General features: G+C 59.8%; 1 protein-coding gene across 5 annotated transcripts; it reads left to right on the top strand.

Annotated features, from left to right (window-relative positions):
- The first annotated feature begins 3,795 nt into the window (after positions 1 to 3,795).
- NBL1 (NBL1, DAN family BMP antagonist) lies at positions 3,796 to 15,931 on the top strand. Of its 5 annotated transcripts, none has more exons than XM_064589833.1 (4): positions 3,796 to 4,057; positions 12,742 to 12,936; positions 13,063 to 13,174; positions 14,454 to 15,931. In XM_064589833.1, exons 2-4 carry the CDS (start codon positions 12,770 to 12,772, stop codon positions 14,700 to 14,702), a joined length of 528 nt encoding a protein of 175 aa, XP_064445903.1. In that variant the 5' UTR covers positions 3,796 to 4,057; positions 12,742 to 12,769; the 3' UTR covers positions 14,703 to 15,931. The 5 variants fall into 5 exon arrangements, with proteins under 5 accessions (XP_064445903.1, XP_045755107.2, XP_054369079.1 ...); XM_045899151.3 differs by lacking the exon at positions 3,796 to 4,057 and adding an exon at positions 4,466 to 4,600; XM_054513104.2 differs by lacking the exon at positions 3,796 to 4,057 and adding an exon at positions 4,663 to 4,816.
- Positions 15,932 to 17,629: the final 1,698 nt, after the last annotated feature.

Here is a 17,629-nt window from a genome sequence, read left to right as displayed (position 1 = left end):
GAGCCTGATGCAGGGCTCGATCCCAGCACCCTGGGATCATGACCTGAGCTGAAGGCAGACATTTAACTGACTGAGCCACCCAGGGGCCCCTTTTAAGGGGATTTTTCAACAAATTTATCTGGAGCACCAAAACCTTAAGAAAAAAAGCTGTTCTGTAGGATATTAAATATGCATCAACTCTTGAGGAGGGAGAAAAGCTCTGTTCTCTGTAGATTTGTGTGGCCGCTGGCAGCTGAAACACTGTAAGAGAACAATGGACAAGTGACATTGTTGAGGAGTTGACGTGCCTGGTGTGGCCCCCGCCACGGCAACCTTGTTTAGTGTTTACCACGAGCAGCAGGGTGAGACATGCGTGCCCCTTTCTGGACAGCCCAGCTCTGGTGTGGCCACATGGAGGTGGCCTTTTTTTTTAAGATTTTATTTATTTATTTGACAGAGAGAGACACAGCAAGAGAGGGAACACAAGCAGGGGGAGTGGGAGAGGGAGAAGCGGGCTCCCTGCTCACTGGCTGGGCAAACTGAGGCATATCCTTTCCTCCATGGGAGAGGATAATACACGAGCATCTCCCACTTCCTGAGAGGGGAGCATGTTTCAGGCTCTGCACTTCGTGTGCACGGCTTTCGGTGAGCCTGTAGTTGGGCACTGTTAGAATTCCTATTTCACAGATGAAGAAACTGAGGCTCAGGAAGTATATTAGTTGTGTTCAAGCCTAGGTGTGGCCCAGGGACACCGACCCCCGCCTTCCCTCTGCTATGTACGAACCTTCCTAAGATCGCTTTCAGTTTCTGGAGCACATGCTGGTTTCCAGAAACTGTGCCGAGCACTTTGCATCCATTTATCTCGAGTCCTGGCTCCTCGTCACAACTTTCCCTTAAACGTCACCTCCGAGCCGTCTTCCGCGCCCTTCTCTCCTCCCCTCACCCCCTCTGGCTCACTTCGTTCCCTCAGAGCACTTAATGATGAGAAACCCATTCATCTGTTCCCTCGGACTCCGCTCCCTGTCCCAGAACACACGCGTCTCAAGGGCCGGGACTTTATTGGTCTGGTCCGCTGCTGTGGCCTCCACACTCTGTGTCCGTCTGGCACACAGTAGGCACGATAAATATCTGTTAAATACATGAATGAGTCCTGACCAACAACCCTGTGGAGTACCATGACCAGCTGCACTTTGCAGAGAAGGAAACCGAGACCCAGGCAGGAAACAGCTTGCATGGAGTCCCAGAGTCAGCGGGTGATGGAGCAAAGATTCGGACCCAAGCAGGAAGACTCCGGAACCTTCTGTGATGAGTCCTAGCGGCCCCTCCCAACTGCAAACGTGCACGTGTGGAAATGCGTGTTCCTTATCTCATAGAAGAGGGAAGGACTGTGCCTCTCCCGGGGGTGGGGGGGTGGGCAGTACCAACCCTCTGACTGAGTGGGCCGGACTGGGAAGGAAGGCCTTTTGCTTGTTTTCACTCTCCAGGAGAGCGCAGAGGTTTGCACCCCTGTCGAGGCCAGGCTGACTGGATTAGAGTTAACAGCTGGCCCGAGCCCGTGCCCGGCGGGAGGGAGCTCACATTCCCGGGACTCAGGGAGGGAGCAGCTCCCCACAGCCCCGGCCACATTCCAGGTCGGTCATTTTCTTGAGCCCAGATGTTTGCTAATGAGCTGGGGAGAGAGGCTTTCAGCCCTCTACCCCTGCTCTGGGCCCCACATTACTCGGCCCCAAGAGGCTGGCCTGGGGCCAGCAGGCTCTGGCTTCAGGCCCGTGCCCTGTGCCAGCCAGGCCTGTCGGGGCAACTGGCTCGCTGCTGCCAACCAGGTGCATCTCCGTGAGCTCGGGGACTCTGGTGTGACAGGTTCTGCCTTTCCTGCAGGGGCCCCGTCACCCTGGCTCCCAGTGGGGTAGCATCCTCACTGCAGCCTGATGGGGAGAGGCTCTGAGGCAGCCAAGAGGGTGTGGCGGGCGAAGGAGCACAGGTTTTGGGCTTGTCGGGTCTGGGTTCAAGTTCGACTCTCAGTCACTAGTGGTGTGATCTTGGATGGGTCACTTAACTTTTTGAGGTCTCGATTTTTCTCACCTCTAAAACAGGGATAATGTTGAGACTGTGGTAAGGATTCGATATGATAAAGTGGGCAGAGTGCTTGGCATGATACCGGGCACATACTGGTAGCTGCTGGTATTATTATTATTATTTTTTAAGATTTTATTTATTTATTTGAGAGAGAGAATGAGATAGAGCGAACATGAGAGGGGGGAGGGTCAGAGTGAGCAGCAGACTCCCTGCTGAGCAGGGAGCCCGATGCGGGACTCGATCCCTGGACTCCAGGATCATGACCTGAGCCGAAGGCAGTCGCTTAACCAACTGAACCACCCAGGCACCCCTGGTAGCTGCTGGTATTATTGACAAGTCACCTTCCAGACCCCCTACGCACATTGTAGTCCTTCTGTGATGACCAGTCTTCCCCAGGCAGGGGTGACTCAACACCAAGCCCCGTGTCCTTGATTAGGTGGTTGGGATTGTTCTAGAACCTCCCTGTGTTTGAGAGAGTCATGGCTGAACTGTCAAGGACTACTAGTCCCTGATCTCTGTGCGATCTGACAAGCTCATGAGGCTACACAATTAGCTTCCTGCGGTGTTGGAGTGGCTTCTTTCAAAATGCAGACATCCACTGCCCACCCTGCCTGGAGTCTGCATTGAGAACGGCGGTGGTAAGCACAACGGTAAATATTCCCTGAGTGCCTACTGAGCACCAGGCAGTGACACTAGGCTTTTCAGGACATGGTCATCTAACAGACAGTAGCTGGCCTCGTCTCCTGCTGTGTGACTTTAGGCCAGTTACTTAACCTCTCTCTAGGTTTTGCTTCTTTCACTTATAAAATGGGGATAACAATACTGTTAATCTTATAGAATTATTGTGCCAGGGGCAAGTGCCTAGAATGGGAGCAGGCACCCACTGAGGTGCTCAGTATGTGTGAGCTCTTATGATTGTTATTATACATACAAATACACACCGTAAGTAATATACATATTATGTATTGTAGGATTGTTATTCTTGTCACTCTCCTGGGAACACTTATCTATGGCGGTTAATAATTACTTCCATTCAGCCAAATATATCAGACACATCCTTAGGCACTGGGGACACTGAAATAGGCCATCACTGCCCTCAAGGAGCCCACGGTCTAAAGGGGGAAAGAGACACGCACAACCAGCATAGAGGGAAATCGGCACTGCCAGACGTACGATTCCATGCCCAGCGTCACACCTGAGGAGGGAGAGGTTTACGCTACCCGAGGGTCTTGGGAAGTCTTTCCAATCTGGTGCTTAAGGAATGCCTTTGCCAGGAGAGGAAAGGAGAAAGGAACCCCAGGCTGAGGGAACAGCATAAGCAGGAGCTGGGAGGCATGGGGATGCGTCTGGGTTTGGAGCAATTGGAGCGCACCTTGGAGTTACCGGCAGGCCACTAGGCGCCACCCAAGATGCTCAGCTACCTGTGACACCGATCGGTCCGGGGCAAAATACACAGACACCCCGAACTCTGATAGAAAGCAAAATCTGCAAGTCCCCCGATGGTGTCCTGGGCTACTACTTTCCAGGAGCAAAGCTGTTTCCCCATTCCCCTGAGAGCACGCAGAACGGAGGGCACAGCCGCCCCCCGCCGAAGTGCGGGCTGATTAGTCGGACGGCCGAGGCGACGCTGGGCGCCGGGCCTGCGCTCTGCCCTTCCCGGGAGCCAGAGAAGTGAGTCCGTTGGTCGGCGCCCCCGTTCTGTAGAGTCCTTCCGGGGCTCTCACACCCGTCTCCGGATGCCGAGACCGGTGCCTGAGCTGAGAGGAGGCTGGGCGGACGGCGAGGGACAGCGGGGTCCCAAGAGCCGGACCTGAGCCGGGCCGTGCCCGAGATCGGATAGGTTGCGCGCACCGCGGGACTGCGCAGCCGGGACGGTCGCCTGGCGCCGGGACTCGGTGGACTGGAGCGCCACAGCCTCGCAGCAAGACCGCAACGCCTCGGTCCCCAGAAAAGGGAAGACCTCCATCTTTGTCACCCCGAGGCCCGGCCAGTGTCAGGAAAAGTGAGGCGGAGGGAAGTTCGGAGCGCAGAGAAAGCCGGCGGAGGGCGCTTTAGGACGGGCCGGGGCGCCGGGCTCTCTGCCTGATGCCCGGGGCGCCGGCCGGGGCGGCCCCGCAGCTCCGCCGCGCCGTCGGATCGCCGCGAAGGCCGGCCCGAGGCTCGCAGGCGGGGAGAAGGGCCGGGCCGGGCGGCCGGGGCGCCCCCTCCCGCGAGCCCGGAGGGAGCGGCCGTGCGCGCCCGCCCGCTCTTTCTTTTTCGCGTCCCTCCCTCCGCTGCCCCCGCCCTCGCTCCCTATTTGGAGCGGAGACACCCCTGACGTCGGAGCCGCTCGGCTCGCCGCTCCCCCGCACCGCGCGCCCGCTCGGGGCCGCAGACGGCGCGCAGCGCAGCCCAGCCGAGCCTCGCGGGGCCGCCGCCAGCCCTGCCGGCCGCCTCCCGAGCCTCCCCGGGGGCGCCGGGCCTGCCGCCCCCGCGGCCCGCAGACAGCTCCGCAGGAACCGGCGGGCGCGCCGCGCTCCCGGCCGCCGCTGCCGCCGCGCGCGCGGTAAGTCCCGCCCGGGCCGGCCCGCGGGCGCCCGGCTTCCAGAGGCTTCGGCCGCAGGCGCAGCGCCGCGCCCCCGGCCCGTCCGGCGGCCCGGGGCCCGGGGCGGGGGCGCCTCCGGACGCCGGGGCTGGGACGTGGGTGCGGCAACGGGGTGGCTGGGGGGCGCCGCTGCGCCCCGAGCCCGTGCCCGGACTCGCCGGGGGTTTCCACTGCTCGGTGAGAGTTTCGGCGGCCGGGAGAGAAAGGGAGGGAGGTGCGTGGCGAGCGCACGCCGGGCGGGTCGAGGGCGGGTCGGGCCGCGCGGGCGCCGGGGCAGCGGCCGAAGCTCGGCCGTGGGGCTCGCGCGTCTCCCCGGCTCTGCCCGGGCCTCGCCGCGCCCGCGAGCCGCTCCGCTCCGGTACGTTTCTGCCTCCTTTTTGTCTCGCTCCCTGTCTTTCGGTCTCCCCATCCGACTGCCCGTGTCTCTCGTCTCTCTCTTTCCGTCCCCCTCTCTGTTCGGTCCCTTTCTTTCTGTTTCTTCTCCCCTTCTGCCTTCGTGTTCAGTCTCCCCGGGCTTGTGCCTCTGCCTTTATGTTCTCTCTGTCTCTCCGTCCTGCCCCTCTGGGGGAGTCCCTCAGGGTCTGTGCATCTCCCTGACCCCCCACCCTCAAATTCAGACAACCCCCCAGTGTCGGAGGCACGAGCCCCCCCAGTGGGGTTCATGAATAGTTTCCTAGACCCGGTAAAAGAAGCGAAACCGTTCCCCCCCCTTCCGCCTGCCCCCGGGGCCTGGCCTGGGTCATCCCCCTGGAATTGAGTCTGGGGCAGGGGGAGCCAGCCTTTCCGGGGGCTCAGTTTTCTTAAGAATTCCACCCCCGCGAGGCGGCCGGACAACGGGGCCCCGCTGCCGGCCACCTGCCCGCCCCACTCCCTGGGCGGGGCGGTTCTGATCTTTTACAAGCCGCTGTAAAGGGGGCAGCTGCCTGCCTTGGCGAGGCCAGGGGCTTGGCAGGCATCAGGGGAGAAGGGCACATTTTCAGGCTTTCTGAGGCCCTCGCCCAGCTGGAGGACACCAGCCTGTAACTACGGGAACCCCAGGAAAACAGAGGTCAGGGCTGGAGGCCAAAGGCTGGGCGCTGGCTGGGGAGGGCGGTGGGGAAGCAATTTGTCAACAAGGAGCCCCTCACCCTTTGTTACTGTGGAAACCACCAGCCTCCAGAAACTCCCCCAGATGCTGCGACTGCTTGGGTGTGGTTTGCCTTTAGTTGGGGCCAAAGAAAAGGCGAGACTGGAGCATTTCCTTGGTGACCCTGGCCCCCCCCCACCCGCCGCAAGCTGGACCTCTTTTCTCCTGGGCCTGCGCCTTGGAGGGGTGGATGGGGGGAGTAGGTGGTCTGCATTAGCCACGGGTATATCCTCATTCTTTTAAAGTGAGATTTCAGACTGAGTTTGGCTTTTTCTCCCCACCCCCAGCCCCAAGGGTCGGAGGCTGCGGAGTGGGCAGGGATGCTGGTGAGGTCTGCAGTGGGACTTCTGCTGAGCAGATGTGCGGCGGGCCCTGCAGCAGCTCATTAGCATAGATTTGTTTTGGAGACCGTTTTTGGTCTGTGGGCAGGAGGGTCTGCAGGTGGGAGAGCCGTGGCCTGGGTCTGGGGGCTGTAGCCCGGAAGCTGGAGCCGCCTGGCAGAGGCGGGCAGGCCTTTGGAGCATGGGCCTGGCCCTGTGTGTCAGCCCCCTGGACAGTTAGTTCATGCTCTGCCAGCGCAGGGAGGAAGGAAGCCACCCTGCGGTGAGACTGGGGTCATGGAATCACAGTGGCCTTAAGCAACACGCTGGAGCCAGACTGCCCTTGAGGGAATCTGCTTAAATGGACATTCCCAGGCCATGCTCCCTCTTCTAGAGCAGGCAAACGTGGGGCTCAGGAAGGCAAAGCGAATGTTCAGTGGCTCCGTCTGTAACTATTAGACTCTCCCGCACCCAGGCACACAGTGAGTCAATGGATGAGCTTGGGCCTGAACTTGTCCTTGGACCCCAGGGTGGGCCCGGGAGAGCCTGTTGAGCGGATCAGGGCTGGGGTCTGACGCCTCTTGGCCTGCATCCCAGAGCGACCTTTCTAGCTGCACCATTCAAGGAAGTCCCTGTGCTCATTCCAAGACCTGCAGGGACTGCCCCAGCCTGGCTGAGCCCAAGCCTAGGGCTGTGGCCACAGAGGCCACGCCCTCCGCACCCGCAGCGGGGACAGCCTGGCAGCCAGGCCCAGCCTGTTTTCTCGGGGGGGGGGGGGGGAGGGTCCTAAGGGGTTGATCTCTCCAAGACCCTGTCTCTTCAGTCAGTGGCCCCAGGGTGAGAGCCTGAGTGAGTTCTTCCTCTCGGCTCCCGCCCTGTCCGGTCCGGGTGGGGGGCAGCACTCTACAGTTTATAATACCCTTTCTGAGCTATCATCTCATATGGTTGAGTTTCCCCTAAATCCACTCTCATCAGGGCAACTGCAACCCTGGACTTAGATATTTTCAGGACCCGCCCAGGATCTGGTGGGAGGAGGTGAGGGAGGGGGAGGGCAATGGGCATCTTGCAGGAGGCAGGGGGGTGGGGGCAGAGTTCAGGGACCCCAGGCTAGCCCTAAGGGTGACGTTACGGAGGCTTTATTCCGTGGCAGCCACCCTCTGCAGGCCTTTCTGTGCACTTCGTGTGCCCACCTTACAGATGAGGAAATTGAGGCACAGAAAGTTTAAGTTGGCTGAGGTAGGATGTGAACCTGGGTCTGTGGCAGTCAGTGGTGGGGAACCGAGAGCTGGCCCTGTGTGTATGTGGACAGGAAAAGCAGGGTGGGGTGCTGGGGTCATCTGGTCTGATCAGTTCAAGAACAACACACCACAAATGCCATGTGCTTGCTGTGTGAATCTCCATGTCGCCCGGATGCTGGCCCCACAGATAGAAGCCTCCATCCGACTCAGGTGGGGCTGTAGGTGGGAAAGGTGCCAGGAGAGGTTATGGGAGCAGGAGTTGAAGTTGGGGAGAACCTGCCTTTGCCCCCAAGGATTTGCCAGGCCTGCCCTCACCTGCTCCCATACCAGGCTGGTTGCTGTAGGGAACGGTGACACCAGGGGCCTGTGTGGATGTGTGACTGGCGGTGAGTGGACCATTCTAGCAAGAAAATCCTGGTGTACGTAGCCTGAATATTCAGGTTTGCCCCAGAGAGGAAACGGGCAGCAATTGTTCAGTTCTTATAGAAAATTGACTCTGCTCTACGAAGGGTTTCACGGTAGGTGTGGGTGGGCTAGAGGTCTCCCTGGAAATCTAGGCCCCTCCAGTGACTTGAAGACTTCATTCCAGGCCCTAGAATCCAGGAAGCGGGGTGGGTGGCTCCCGTCAGCAGTGCTCTTATGGGGGCCACTTCCCTGGGGAGTCTGGGGGGCCATAGCTCCTAACCTGGCTGGGCCTCAGAATCACGTGAGAGCGCTTGTAGATGATGCCCAGGCCATGGCCTGGACCTGTGGGGTCAGAATATCCAGGGCTGGGGCCCGGGCATGTGGGTTTTGGCAAGCATCTCCGGGAAGATGCTAGGTTCTGGGAGGGGTGGAAACAGAGAGAGAGGACCCCGAAGGCCCAACCACGAAGCCTGTTCTTGCTGCCCCACCCCCGGCCCCTCCCCAGGGACCTTCTGAACCAAGGATCCTGAGAAAGCCACCCAGCGGCTCTGCTGTGTTTGTCCACTGCCCTGTTCTCTGGTGTGAGAGATCTGGGTGCTCACCTCCTTGGTCTGTGCCTCAGTTTCCACGGTGCTGGCGTGGGTCAGCCAGCGACCCCTCCCCTCCCCCAGGGAACTTTCTTTCTGTGTTGTTCGCAGCCTCGGGATGTGTCTGGTGTTTGCACAAGGCCTCTGAGGATCTGGGGGGTTTGGATTTGGGGGTGGCAGTGGGGTGGTGAGAAGACATCCCCCCCGCCCTGGGCTGAGGATGCCCCCATTGAAATCTCCCCACGACTCTGAGGCAGGTTGTGTTAGGCCTTTCCTGAGGCTCTAAGGACCCAGGGATTAGCCCTGGCTGCATTCTTGTCAGTTGGTGTGTGTGTGTGTGTGTGTGTGTGTGTGTGAGGGTGTGTGTGTGGGGTCTCATGGGCATTGGAGTCAGGAGTGGGACTTGAACTCTGCTCCCAGGTAGTGTGAATAAGGATAAGAGACGTAGCCTGCTGGGGCAGGGAGTCCCAGGCCTCTTGCCAGCTCCGGACCCTTCCCTGGACACCTTCTCTTCCTCTGTTTCTGGCTTTATCCTCTGGGAGCCTTTCCATCTGCAAAGGTAGCAGGTGCTTACCTTGCTACTATCCATGCTCAAATCCTGGTGTTAGTCAATCCTGATCTTGTAAGCTTGAGCAAATCTCTTAACCTCCCTGTGCCTCAGTTTCTTCCTCTATAGAATGGGGGAGATGGTAGTATCTATCTCATGGGGTCGTTGTAAGGACCGCATAAATGCCTACATGTTAGAAGCACCCAGAACAGTGCCTGGTCCACAGTTAGTACCAGCTCTTCCTACTGTGAGACAGGCAGGGAATGTGCTGGGCTGTTAGTGATGAAGCCCCTCTCCTTGCTTTTACGAGTGCAGTCCCCTCAGCCAGGAGCTCCCCCCTCTCTCCATCATTGGCAACTCACTGCAGTCCTGAATTACATCCAGAATTAAGGGGGCGCCTGGGTGGCTCTGTCGGTTAAGCATCTGCCTTCGGCTCAGGTCCTGATCTCAGGGTCCTGGGATCGAGCCCCGCATTGGGCTCCCTGCTCAGTGGGGAGCCTGCTTCTCCCTCTCCCACTCCCCCTGCTTATGTTCCCTCTCTCTCTCTCTCTCTCAAATAAATAAATAAATTCCTAAAAATAAATCCAGAATTAAGAATCTCTCCTCTGCACTCCAGCCATCTCTGACTATCTGTACAGCTGCTTCCTCGAAACCCACCTCCTTTTACCTCCTCCTCTAGGCTCTGAGCTCTGAGTGGGTGTAGGGTCTGGGGCCCCAGCTCCCTTGCCCTCACCCTTGCCTCTGTCTCCCCCACCACCTAGAAGGTGCTCAGTGGACTGAGCGCTAAACTGCAGGGAACCGCACGTCTCAGTGGAAGAGCATTGCTTGGCCCGATTTGCCGGGGTGGGGGGCCTTGGGGATGACCCCTTGGCAAAGCAAGGGGGGTTGTTGGCCTGGGGAAATCCATCTTCCCACCCTGGCGTTCTAGGAGTCCCATGACTTGTGGCGTGACCTTCAGGGAGGGAGGAAGAGATGAGAATCCATGGGTGAGGCTCTTGTCGGAGGAAGGAAGGTCCCCCTGCTGTCTAAAAAAATTGGCTGAGTTGGCTCTTGAAAAAACAAAAAAAGCATAAACCAACAAAAAAGAAAACCTGCTAGCAAAGAGCTCACCCCAGCGTGAGGGGGGCAGCAGGGATTCTTGGGGGTTGGGTGTGAGGGCGGCCAGAACATGGGTGCATCCGATGGCAAGTGTGTGTGGGGGGGAGAGACTAGCCCGGGGTCCCCCCTGCCTCCTGCTCGCGCCCAGGGGCCTGAGGCCTGCCCCGCCTTCCCTGCGCCTTCCCAGGGGATGAGGACTGGCCTGAGCTGGGGGCCTGCTGATTGCATCCTCCCAGGCCTTCTCCCCAGCAGTGCTGTACTCCCCATCTTAGGGTAGGGGCAAGTAGGTGCAGAGAGGTGAGCTTTATTTCTAGAAGTCACACAGCTCCCAGGGGGGAAGGCCAGACTTGAACCGGGGGACTCCAGGGGCCATGCTTGTGGTGGGGGCAGGGCAGTTGGCCAGAGCTCAGGGCTGCTGGCCTGGACAAGCAGACCGTGGCTCCAGCCCCCTCTGAGGTTGGCTTACAGGACACCCCCCCCTACTCCGTGGGCACCGCTGGATTAGCTCTGGCCTGTGTACTTGCTATAAGCTGACCCTAATAACCAGTCCCCATGCTCCAGGCCCGTGACTCCCCTAAAACCTCACCACTGCCCTGTCTCTCAACAAGCCTTGTTATTCCCCACCCCCAGTCTCAGCTCTGCCCCCCCTTTAGCCTGGTCCTGGCCCATGGCTGCCGTTCCAAACCCCACCAGATTCAGCTGCAAAGCAGACCCGCGGAGCTCCAGGCTACTTCCATACCACCCCGGTCTCAACTCCCAGTCACCTCCCGCCCAGCCTGGTCTTCCTGAGGAATCGCCGCAGGGTCAGGTAGAGGACAAAGTCCCCAGACCTGTCTGAGGTGTCAGAGAGCTGCGGCCCTGGGTGGTCCCCGCGAGGCCCCTCGTGTGCTGTGGTCAGACCCCGACTCAGAGCCTAATTCCCTGGGCACAGAAGAGGACTCCGTGGGGTCAGGGAGCCTCCTGGGTGCCCAGCTTGTTGAAAAATGAGTTAGGCCGCCAGTTAGGAATGAGTCCGTTCTATTTGGTTAGGATGTGGTTGTATTGAAAACATGGGCTTTGCTGTCCATCTTGTGAGTGAGACCGGAAATACGTGGGTGAGAGCCAGGGTCATGACACAAACGCATTTGGGATGGGGCAGGCCGTCCCGACTCACCTCCTCCTGCTCTCCCCGCTTCACCCCTCCCTGCTGGCTGAGAGCAGGGGTCACCCAGGCGTTGGGGTCCAGTGAGATGGGGCTTGTCTCTGCTTCTGGAGACCTCCTGCAGGGAGAAGGGGCTGAGCAGAACTTCGTGGGTGGAGGGAACACAGTGATGTGGAGGTGGTCACAGCCCTGCAGCTGGCCTGGGCCATCCCCTAGAGCCCAGCTGAGCCAACCCACCTAGGTTTTCCCTGGAGCAGCAGGCAAGACCCCCAACCCCTCCCCCTTCCTGACCACTTCACCAAGGAGGCGGGCTGAGGGTAGGATCGTTCTGAACGGGAACGTCCGCACTCTAGTGCTGGACATCTGGGGGACAGCACCTGGCCCCTGGTCCCGACTCGGCCATGCCCGGGCCCCTCTTGGGACCGTCCCAAGGCATGGGATCCCAGACTGACTGAGCTGGACCAGTTCCCGAGCCTGGCTCCATGTCAAAGGCACCTTGGAAGCTTGCTAGAAATTCGAAGTCCTGCTCCACCCTAGTACCTCACTCCGCAAGTCCCCAGGGGTTTCAGGGGACTCTCATGATCTGCCGGGTTTGGAAACCAGCGGTCCAGGGCACCTCACTCATTTTAGAGGTCGGGACACTGAGGCCTGGGTGTCCAGGGTCGCACAGCAGGTGCGGACTCCTTGCTCCCCATCCAGCGCCCTTTCCCATGTCCTGTCCCCAGAGCACCCCCTTGCAGGCCTTGCCCTCATTTCCAAGTAGCTCTGAAGCCTCCCTCTTCCATACATTTGGAGGTGGGGGAGAGGGCAAAGCCTAGGGAGGTTGAAGTTGGGGAACACTGGGAGAGCCCCCTCTAAGAGCAGTCCTTTAGACACACGCTGCCCTGCAGCGCCATCTTCTGGCAAATTCTGGTATTAGCGTCTCCTTCCATCCAGTTTACAGAGGGTCAAGCGCTTGTTTTGTTCTTGAAGGTTGGGATGGAACTGGGGATAAATAAGGATGTTTGTAAAGACTCAGGGCTTGAGGCTCTGGTGGGGCATCCAAAAAAGAAATAGCCTGGTCCGGGGTTAGCTGTTTCGCCTGACGCCCAGCCAGCCAAGGTGGCCCAAGAAGTCACAGTGCTGGACGGAGGTTAGCTTTCCTGGTGGCTGACCCGCGGGCGCCGTGCCCAGGAGACGTGCCGGGTGGCCAGCCCCTCGAGGGCAGGCACTGCGTTTCCTGGGCAAGCTTTTGTGTTTCCCAGAGGGCCTGAAGCATCACAGTCCTCTGCCATCCCGTCTCTCCATCCCCATTTCTTAGATGAAGAAACCGAGGCACAGACATAAAAAGTACCTTGCTCGAAGCTGCACAGGAGGGTATCAAAATAACACCCGCAGAGCGTGCGTTCTCTGCTAGCCTTCCCGCTGAGGGCTTTCGTGCCGTCTTCCTGACGCCCATCCCACGCGCATATGTTAGCAGCCCCACTGTCGGGGTCCAGAAAGGAGAAGTAACTTGTCCAAGGTTGTGCTTCGCTGGCAAGAGGTGGAGCTAGCATTCGAACCCAGGCAGTCGGGGGTCAGAGCCCATATTTGTCGCACCACCGTCCCCTCTGTCCACGGCCCGCTGGGCCCCGCTGGCCTCACCTGCAGTCTGTGCTCAGTCCTAGGGCTCTGGAGGCCACGGGCACAATGCTTCGGGTCCTGGTTGGGGCCGTCCTCCCCGCAATGCTGCTGGCCGCCCCGCCGCCCATCAACAAGCTGGCCCTGTTCCCGGACAAGAGCGCCTGGTGTGAGGCCAAGAACATCACCCAGATCGTGGGCCACAGCGGCTGTGAGGCCAAGTCCATCCAGAACAGGTGCGATGCAGGGGCATGGGGGGAGGGGCTGGGGCCGGGGCCGGGGGGGCAGGAGGGAGGCAGAGGACGGGGCGGCCCATCCCCGCCGCCGCGGTGTCACGGGCACAGTGACCTCTCCTCCCGCAGGGCGTGCCTAGGACAGTGCTTCAGCTACAGCGTTCCCAACACCTTCCCGCAGTCCACCGAGTCCCTGGTTCACTGTGACTCCTGCATGCCGGCGCAGTCCATGTGGGAGATCGTGAGTACCGCCGCCGCCCCTGCCTGCCCGGCCTCCACCCACCGTGTGCCACGGCCGAGCCTTGTGCTGGGGATCCAGACGTGGCCCTTGCCGCGGGATGGCTTATGCGTCTGACGCCAGTGTGCACGGGACAAGAGAGCTTTCTTACGTCAGTCACACGATGAAATCCTTTCAGTGGTTTCCTGTTGTTTTCAGATGAGACCCAAATCCTTGCTGGGTCCCACAGTGCCCAGCATGGCCTGGCTTCCCAGGCTCTTGAGTTTGTCTCGCCTCTCTCATCCTTTTTACTTGCTTGACACTTGACATCAACGTGCCTTCTTTCAATCTCTTACACCTGCTCTGCTTGCTACTACCACGGGGCCTTTGCACATGCTCTTTTCCCTGTTTGGAATAACTTTCTTCTCCTCACCCAGTTAATGTCTACATTCTTCTGCTCTTGGCTCAGCACTATTCTCAGTGCCCTTTCCCATCCCCCTGAGCACCGTGTGCCTCACAGTTTTCCATCTGCATTTGGGTGATTGTGACAAGTCTTTTCCCCCCTGCTAGGCTCTGCATTCTTTGAGGGACCATGCCTATCCTTGTGTCCCCGGCACTGGCAGGGAGTAGGTGCTCTGTGGAAAAGGGAGGAAGGATGGGAAAACGGAAGAGCTGTTGGAAAAGTGTTAATTAGGAGAAGAGCGAGACCCTGCAAGGTCCAGTAGGGCAGACCTAGGCTGGGCTGCGGCTTTGGGATGGGGCTCTTTGAGGAAGTGATGTCTGAGCGCAGACCCAAAGGTTAAGTGGAAGTTAAGTGGGCCAGTTTGGGGTAGGTGGTCCAGGGTGGGTTAGGTGAGGACCTTCCAGGCACAGGGAACAGCATGTGCAAAGTCTCGGGCAGATCAGGCAGCTCAGAGTTGGTGGGAGTGGCACAAGGTCAGGGGTGGAGAGGCAGCCTGAAAGTCCTGGGGGGGCCTTGGTAAGGAGTCTGGACTTTTCTTCAAGTGCAGTGGGGAGCACTGAGGGGGATTGTGGGCAGGGCAAGCCCCGTTGGATTTCTCCCCTCAGGCTGCTGTGAGGGAATGGGTAGGGAGGTGGCAGGACTGGCTGAGAGGAGACAAGTCGGGCGGCTCCTGAAGGGGCTCGCCCTCCTCCCTGTGGAGGGGCCCACAGAGCTAACTGGGGTACCCCCCCAGGTGGGCTCAGGCATTTTGGGGTCTCTGGGATTGTTGGTCCTGTGAGGAGTGTTGTTGCCCTTGGGGCCTCTGGAAACATGTCTTCCCTTCTCTCCTGTCCTCTGCAGGTGACCTTGGAGTGCCCCGGCCACGAGGAGGTGCCCCGGGTGGACAAGCTGGTGGAGAAGATTCTGCACTGTAGCTGCCAGGCATGCGGCAAGGAGCCGAGCCACGGGCTGAGCGTCTACGTGCAGGGCGAGGACACGCCGGGCTCCCAGCCGGGCACCCATCCCCACCCCCACCCTGGCGGGCAGACCCCCGAGCCCGAGGATCCCCCCGGGGCCCCCCACGTGGACGAAGAGGGGGCTGAGGACTGAGGCCCCAACTCTTCCTCCCCTCTCGTCCCCTGTGGAATGTTGGGTCTCACCCTTGGGGGAACGGTGGGGAGAAAGGCTGGAGCCCCCCTTTGGCACTGGATGGACTTGGATTCAGACTTGGACTGGGAATGCTTTCCGGTTGCCATGGATATCTGAAGGGAGGGGTTGGGGCCAAGCTGCACAATTTAATATATTCAAGAGAGAGGGGAGGTAGCAGAGGTCTTCAGGGTTCTTTTTCAGATGGGGGGGGTGGTTCTCTTCCTTTCTGCCTCCTAGAGATGTGCCTTCGGGAGGGGGAGGAGGTTGGCTAAGCTGCTGAGGTGGGTGTGAGGTCCTCACCGCCCCTGGTGGGGCAGGGCCCCTGGGGTGCAGATGGTGGAGCGGGGGCCCTGAGCTGAGGGTGGGCTCCTTGCCAGCAGCAGCCTTGAGAGAGGGGCTGGGCCCAGGCTATAGGAAGACCCCTGGCAGAAGCTCTAGCCCCGTAGGCTTCCCCAAAGGCCTCCCATCCCCAGGACAGCTTCTCCCCAGTGGCACCGAAATGGCCCGCCCTCCCTCAGTGGCGTGCTTGGGAGTCAGGTCTGGGCAGGACCCTGCTGACTCATGGCCCTGGAGCTGGGAGCCAGGCTCTTGGGGCCTCTCTGGCTTCCTTGGCTTTCCAGGCGGTGGAGGAAGGCAAGGGAGGAGACTACCTGGGCCAGGGGGAGGGGAGGGCTCCCGGACCATCACCGGAGTATCCCTCTCCCCCTCCCTCCAAGATGGTAGTGCCTCCCACCGCCCCCCAAGTTTTGGGCCCCTCGGAAAGCTGATGGAGCCAGCCTTCCCCTCCTGGGGAGCTCTTTCCAAATGTCTGACGGCGGGAAGGCTCCAAGGAGGGACCTGGGTGGGATGGACTCTGGCTGAGCCTCAAGAAACCAAGAAGAGGAGGGGGGAGGGCTCCTGGCGGCCAGTGTCCCCACAGCTCTCCAGCACCCCGTCCCACCCATCACCTCCCTCCCAGCTGCACTTTAACCCAGAGGGGGAGTGGGGTCCCGGGGACAGGGCGGGCGGGCGGGCACCCACACCTGCCCGTATCTGCTCTTCTGTCCCCAGGGCGGCTGTCCGCTCCCCTGGCCTCCTGCCTGGGGCGCCCTGGCCCCCCCTCCCCATGGCTGTCCCGACAAGAGCTTCCGGAGCTTGTAACCAGTAGATTGTTTCCCTGAGTTTTCTCATGAATAAATTCGTTCAATGCTTGTGTTCTCTTCCTCAGTGGTGGCTCTGCCGACCCAGGGTCCCCCAGGGGGCCCTCCGCGAGGCCTGGGGGAGGGGATCAGGCTGCCCGGTGAGCCCCGCGAGCAGACCCTCTGTGCGGCCCAGTGGCCGCTGCCTCCCTGGCTCCCACCTCTTTCCTTGGGCGCCCATTTCCAGCCTTGTGTGTACCTTGGGTGGGCCTCCAGACCAGGCACGTCTGATCCTGACCCTTGGGGGCCTCTTGGGCTTGCCTCATGCCATCTCTTCCCCCTCACAGTGACCCAGCATCAGCCCTTCCCTGGACCCCAGTCTAGCCCGGCCCAGAAGGGGAAAGAGACAAAACCAGTGGTTATAAAGGAATATATGAGGTGGGGTGCTATGCTAAGTACTTTACATAAAGTCGCTCACTGAATCCTCAGCACCACCCTGTGATGCAGATGTTGCCCGCACTGTACGGATGAGGCGTGGGAAGAGGGGAGGGATTACGTCATCTGTCCAGGGCCGGGCGGTTGGGAGATGGCAGCCAAGGGCTTGAGCCCAGGCCTGATCACTGCTGTCAGTATAACCTTAGCGCTTGTCATTTGTCCGTCTCCTGCCATGTGCCACGTGGGTGCCTGACCACCTCACAGTGACCCTGTGGGCTTGGGATCATTACCCCCATGCCATTCGGTCCCCCCAAAATCTCCATCATTGAGACGCAGCAGGGCTGGTGGGCTGGGTGAGGGCCCGGACCCTTTCTTCCTCACCCACATTGCTGTAAACGCCACATACCAGGCAATTTGCATATATTAGTTCTGATCCATGGAAAATCCTCCTTTTGCAACTGAGCGCGTTTATGCCCTGGGAGTGCTGTGCACGGGCGGGGAAGCCGCGGCGCCCGGAGTCTAGTCTCGCGCCCTCTAGCGACGACGGTGGTGTATCACACGCGTGATTTCCTCGGCGGACACGGCCTTCCCTGCATGGCCGCTCTGCGCTGTTGTGCGGGTTGTGTACTTCCCAGCTCCAGAATGGCGCTTCTTGCAGTTGTGCGGACGTAACCAGCCACGGGGGCCCTGCGTCCCTGACGTGGAGTTGGATTGGAGAGAAGTATACCCACTGCGTGCAGACTTCAGTGACCCCTAGTCTGGTAGGGACAAGCCCTGGTCATGTTAATAGCCATTCTATACGGCTGGCGGTGAGGCCTGACCCAAGGGCGCAGAGAAGATGCTGCGGGGCTTCCAAGGACTCAGAGACCAGGTCCAAATGCAGGACTTCCTGGGGCCGTGTCCCCGGTGCTGGACCTCTGCGAACCCAGCACCGTGTTGGCAGGATGAATCTTGGTCAGGAGCCGCCTCCAACTTGTGTATGGAACCAGGCAGGGTAGACATATAAAGAAATTAAGAGGCTCGTTGAAAAGAAAGCAGGAAGGTGGGTTGGCGTGGCTGGTGGCAGGTCTGGAATGCTAGCCAGAGTTCAGACTTCATTCTCTTTGCAGTAAGAGCCCCGGAGGGCTCTGCACAGAGCTGGGTTTCCGAGAGAGTGGAGACGGGACGGCGGTGACTGCAATGGTCCGGGCAGAAGACAGAGACGGGAGACCATAGAGGCCAGAATTGGGTGTGGGCAAAGGGGAGGTGGAACCAGGCAGGAGAGGCGCCGCTGATTGGATTCGGGAGCAGCAAATGGGAGGAGCCAGATTTGAGTGCTGACATCACTTGTTATGC

Source organism: Mirounga angustirostris, unplaced genomic scaffold (assembly GCF_029215605.1).
Source record: "Mirounga angustirostris isolate CCGP_5_RB_7025 unplaced genomic scaffold, mMirAng1.0.hap1 SCAF_4, whole genome shotgun sequence".
In the NCBI taxonomy this organism is placed as follows: Eukaryota; Metazoa; Chordata; class Mammalia; order Carnivora; family Phocidae; genus Mirounga; species Mirounga angustirostris.
This window is presented reverse-complemented; position numbering and strand designations above follow the sequence as displayed.

Coding starts and splice junctions, on each gene's coding strand:
- NBL1 (XM_064589833.1), top strand. CDS start 12,770: ATGCTTCGGGTCCTGGTTGGGGCCGTCCTCCCCGCAATGCTGCTGGCC. Junction 12,937..13,062: donor GCCAAGTCCATCCAGAACAG/GTGCGATGCAGG, acceptor CTCCTCCCGCAG/GGCGTGCCTAGGACAGTGCT. Junction 13,175..14,453: donor CGCAGTCCATGTGGGAGATC/GTGAGTACCGCC, acceptor TGTCCTCTGCAG/GTGACCTTGGAGTGCCCCGG.